This window comes from Crocuta crocuta, unplaced genomic scaffold (assembly GCF_008692635.1).
Source record: "Crocuta crocuta isolate KB4526 unplaced genomic scaffold, BGI_CrCroc_1.0 scaffold682, whole genome shotgun sequence".
Lineage (NCBI taxonomy): Eukaryota > Metazoa > Chordata > Mammalia > Carnivora > Hyaenidae > Crocuta > Crocuta crocuta.
This window is the reverse complement of record NW_027533277.1, coordinates 85,326-90,238: the sequence shown is the minus strand read 5'-3', so window position 1 is coordinate 90,238 and position 4,913 is coordinate 85,326. Positions and strand designations below refer to the sequence as shown.

Genomic DNA, 4,913 nt, shown 5'->3' with positions numbered 1-4,913 from the left:
AAGCCAAGGTGATTGGCACAAGGGTTTCCGAGGTGATTAGCTCTGGGTCGCAGTGAAAGGAGCTAGTGAGAGCCTGCAAACTATGACCTGTGTTGGGCGCACAGGAGTCCTGCAGTGTAGACCCGAGGAAATGCAAAGGTCGAGGACCTCTTTAGCAGAGCGTCCTGTATTGTTCTCTAGTAAATAGCCCCGCCCCATTGCCCCCTACTTATTTTGTTTTTAGATTCCATGTCTTCACATGCAGCTAAACTAGTATTCCATGGAACACGTCTTGGGAACTGGGGCGTTCTGTTGCTCTTTAAGGGGTAGAGCCCTGTCTGACCTCAGTCGGGGGGGAGGTCCGCAGAGCGAGGGGGGTAGGAGGGAGCAGGCTCAGACACAGGCAGTTGTAAGAGGCTCATTTTATTAGTACAGGGACGGCAGGAGCCTGGGGCTTTTAGCTGTTGGCAGCCACTGTCTCCTTAATCCAATCTACAAAGTTGCACACTTTGGTGTAGACTCCAGGCTTGTTCTTCTGGGCACAGCCATAGCCCCAGGAGACGATGCCCTGGAGCTCTCCTTTGCAGACCACAGGGCCACCAGAGTCACCCTGGGGAAGGATGAAGATGGGACAAGTTTTAGGAAGGAGAAAAGGGTAAATAGAGCCATACACAGTCTGAACCTCAGACGATTGCATTCTACTCAGATCTGGGGCTCCGCACCTCTCCCGGGGTGGCCCGTTCTCTGCTCTAACATGAAGATGACTGTCACAGAGACTAGCCTTCCTCACCCCTTTATGAGTTCACTGCACAGAGCCCTCCTCCCCCGACCCCACAGCCCTGGGTGTTCAAATCCTGCCCCTGGGCAGGGGTCTCCGCGCGGGAAGGGGCCGAGTCACCTGGCAGGAGTCCTTGCCTCCCTCGAGGAAGCCAGCGCAAATCATGTTGTTGGTGATCTGCCCGGGGTAGGAGGCTTCACACTGGGCCTGACTCAGCAGCGGGGCGTCCAGGCACTGCAGCAGCTCAGGGTAGTTGGCTTTGAGGAGCAGGAAGAGATCAAAGAAAGGAGAAATGGGAGTCAGGCCAGGATAGAAGCCAGCAATCCAGTGCTGAACATGGAGGGCCAGGAGAGGACTCCAAGAAGCGAAGCCCCAGAGAGGGACAACGGGGTTCGGTTCCTAGAATGATCGCTGCTGAACCCCTCCCTAGACGTGACAATAGCAAGGGCTACCTTTGTCCAGTATTTTGGTTCTAGGGAGTCAACTCCTTAAAGCTTTGCCTCTTTCTAGCACCCAGCCCAGAGCTCGGAGTGCAGTGGGGTTCAAGCTCAGGGACATGCTTGGTTCTGGGGAGTGTGGGGAAGTTGGAGGATGAAGCAGTGGGGGCCCCACTCACTGCCAGAGCTCAGGGTGTTGCCCCAGCCGGAGATGAGGCACTGGGTGCCGGCAGGTGCGCAGGCTGAGGGCAGAGATATGGTGGACACCCCGGAAGTGAGGGCTGCAGCCGAGGAGAGTTTGATGAGCATGATGTCATAGTCCAGGGTCCAGCTGTTATATCTGGGGTGGCGGATGACCTTGGCCGAGTTGATGAACTGCTCATCTCCCTCCAGGACTTCGATGTTGAACTCTCCGAGCCTCACCTGGATGCGGCTGTTGGGAAGAGAAGCCTGTGCCCACGCTCCCCCAGTGTTCTCGAGCTCTCTGCTCACGGCGGGGACTGTAGCACTATCATCTGGCACGAGAGGGGTGGTGGGTCAGTGCAGGTATGAGACCAAGAGCTTTCTGCGGGAGATAGTGGTCATGGAGCAGGGGTGAGGTGAAGGGATCCTGTGGGGACAGCTCCTCAGCCTGCTTTCCCAGCTGCTTACCCCACAAACGCCCATGCACCTGGTACCCCAGCCACAGATGACCTGCTAGAAGCTTCCCACGCATGCCTCGTTCTCTGTAATTTTGCTAACCACACGCAGCAACCTCTATTCCCTTCCTTCTTGGTCTGGTAAGTGCCATCATCCTGTATGAGCTCATCCAGTGGTTCTCAGACTGTTGCCCCGGGGGACCTGCAGCCTCAGTATCACCTGGGAACTTATTAGAAGTACAGAGGGTGCGTCCCCTCCCCCTGCTCCAGACCTGCTGAATCAGAAGCTCTGGGGTGGGACCCAGTGGTCCGTGTTTTTTCTAAAGTCACCTCTCAGGTGATCCGGATGGAGAACCTCGGTCTAGGCAAAGATCCTCAGTTCTGCCACGGAGTAGAGTCACTATAGGTGGAGAGCATTAAAAGCTCACCGGTATTCAGACCCCTCTTCCTGAGAATTCTGAGGTAAGTGCCCCGGGATAGGACCCAGGCATCAATACTTTTTGAACGAATCCTAGGTGGCTTCGGTGTATAGTCAACTGGCAGAGGTGACTCATGCAAGGTCCTTGCTAATTTCCCACTGGACCCCACCACCCCCAAGAGAGTCCCTCCCTAGCCTTTGCCGTTTCATCCATTTGTTTTGGAAGTGAGAGGCTTTCTATCCAGTGCCGCTATTCACCCCCTCACTTCTGTGAGTGGGAGGCTGGTGACGACCTCGCCTCTCCATCCCCGATCTTCCCCAACCTCCGCACTCCCGGCTTGACCCCAGCACCCGAGAGGGCTCTGGGTGAGGGGGACCCGGCACTTACGACTTGTAGCAGTGAGCCGCAGACACCACCCACTGGTCACTGATGAGGGATCCCCCGCAGAAGTGGTAGCCTGAGTTCAGGGACACCTGGTAGGGGACGGAGTTCCCCTCACAGGTGTAGCCCCCGACGATCTTGTCATCATCGTCCGTAGGGAAAGCAACTTGGATGGAGATAGGAAAGGAGAAGACAATTCAGCAGGTGTTGGTGGGGGGAGTCTAGAGCCCTGTGGTGGGATCCTGCTAGTTAGGAGTCCTCACCAAGCACAGAGATTGCAGGTCTGTAGGCGGGGAGCATCACATCCCCAGTAGGTGCCACAGCGCGTGGCTCTCCTGAGTCTCTCTGTGTGTCTGCAGGGCACGGAGCCTGGTGCCTGAATGCTGCTCTTATCCATCATTGCTCTACTCCTCATGGCTATTTGAGCCCCAGGTTGTCAGGATGGCCTAGCAAGGACAATCTGGCTAAGTAGCCCTGGCTGTATCCAGCTTTTCCCATACCTAAAAATCTACAGGAGCCCTCAGGCCCATTAGGCAGGATGAAGATAGACCAACTGTTATTGCCTAACAGAACAGTGATTCTAAGCCTTGGCTACACACTTGGGAATCCTAAAGCCTTTTAGAAAATTTAAAAATTCAGTGCACAGGGGCTCCTGGGTGGCTCAGTCGTTTAAGTGTCCGACTCTTGATCTTGGCTCAGGTCATGATCTCACAGTTGTGGATCGATCCCCACGTAGGGCTCTATGCTGACAGTGCAGAGCCTGCTTGGGACTCTCTCTCTTCTTCTTTCTCTGCCCTTCCCCCCCTGCTCACTCTTGCTCTCTCTCAAAATAAGTAAATAAGCTTAAAATAAAAAATTAAAAAATTCAATGCACAGGCTACACCCCAGGCCAACTATATCAGGATTTATAAGGATAAGACTTTGGCATATGCATTCTTTCCACTTCTCTGGGCATGCCTGGGGTTGAGGACAGCTATGGGGGAGCTATCCCAGAGTCACCAGAAGTAATCCTCAAGACCCCTGGTTCATTTCATGAGCCACTGGCACCTGGTCTCCCTTTCCAGCCTCTTCCAACAAGGTCCTAAATGGGTCAATGAGGGGGTTGGGAGTGAAGTCAGCACAAGGTGGGAGCATCTTAAAGAGAGCCCAAGAATGAGAAAGAGGGCTCCCAGGCAGGGGAGAGAGACAATCAGAACCCAGGTAAACACAGAAGAGCAGCAAGAGTGGAGCAGGTATGTCTGCCAGAAGAGGGGCACATGGGGCCTGAAGCCATGCATGGGACTTACCAGCAGCTCCCACGAAAGCAAGGATCAGAAATGGATTCATGGTGGCAGAAGTAGAAGTGAAGGGGTAGTGGGGACGCTTTTATCCCTCTCCAAATGAGGGCGAGGAGTCATGTGAGCAAGGAGGGCCACAGCTCCTTCCAGGACAAACACACCTGTAACTTTCCCTTCCCAGGGCCTTGCCTCAGCTCTGTGTTTGGCCATCTGTGGATTCGTGACCCACAGGTGATAAGAAAACGTACCTTGTGAGGGCAGAGAGGAAGACCAGCTGACTCCCGGGAGGGTTCTGGGGGGAGGAGAAGAAGCCAAACTGCCATATGTCATAGCTGGACCTTCTTAAGCTGAGATGAGAGGAAAAGGAAGAATGGCCTGGGCCCTCTGACCTCATGGAGATTTATTTAACTTACTCTAAGCAAGAGCTGGTATTGGAAGCAAATTTGGCTGGTAGTGACCGGGGACCCCTACAAGGGAGAGAAGCCTTGTCTAAGTCTTTATCTGGAAGCATGAAGACCTTTCTCCCAAGTCTAAACCACTAGATAGGAAGGTCACATTAAGGGCTTTGAGGAATGAACATCCCAATGTCAGGAGATGATGAGGGAGAGGCAGGGTTTCTTGGGAATCTGGGCTTTCAGCTGACTTTCCTTCCTAACAAGGCTTGTGGACAGAAGCATTTGGAAGGAGAAATTAAGTAGACATTTGCCTGGTCTATTTGGAGGATGGAAGACCAATACCACATCTCTCCTTGTCCTCCTTATTAGGACATTGATCTTTCTCATCACTCACAGTCTTGGGTTCTCTCTAAGCAACCTCATGGTTGCCCTGGGAAGCTACACCAGCGGTAATGAAAATTTCCCCCACCTGCTAGGGGCAGCCTGAGCTCCAGATCAGATATTAAAAAGGGTTTGGGCAGTGGTGACTCTGGGTTCTGATTAGAGAATCAGCAGTACGTAGAGAGATAAGCACATAGTGAAGGGGTCGAGTATTCGATCATCAATAAC

General features: G+C 53.4%; 1 protein-coding gene across 1 annotated transcript; it reads right to left on the bottom strand.

The window, feature by feature from the left end:
* Positions 1-436: 436 nt before the first annotated feature.
* LOC144218075 (anionic trypsin) lies at positions 437-3,958 on the bottom strand. Its single transcript, XM_077747898.1, has 5 exons — positions 3,919-3,958; positions 2,639-2,798; positions 1,374-1,627; positions 878-1,014; positions 437-589 (listed from the first exon to the last, which is right to left on the bottom strand). Exons 1-5 carry the CDS (start codon positions 3,956-3,958, stop codon positions 437-439), a joined length of 744 nt encoding a protein of 247 aa, XP_077604024.1.
* Between the last annotated feature and the right edge of the window lie 955 nt (positions 3,959-4,913).

What these genes read in the sequence shown, in the direction of transcription:
- LOC144218075 (XM_077747898.1), bottom strand. Translation starts at nt 3,958, where the DNA reads ATGAATCCATTTCTGATCCTTGCTTTCGTGGGAGCTGCTG. An exon ending in TGCTTTCGTGGGAGCTGCTG is followed by an intron (nt 2,799 to 3,918) that starts GTAAGTCCCATG and finishes TCTCCATCCAAG; the next exon opens with TTGCTTTCCCTACGGACGAT. An exon ending in GAGGCAAGGACTCCTGCCAG is followed by an intron (nt 590 to 877) that starts GTGACTCGGCCC and finishes ATCCTTCCCCAG; the next exon opens with GGTGACTCTGGTGGCCCTGT.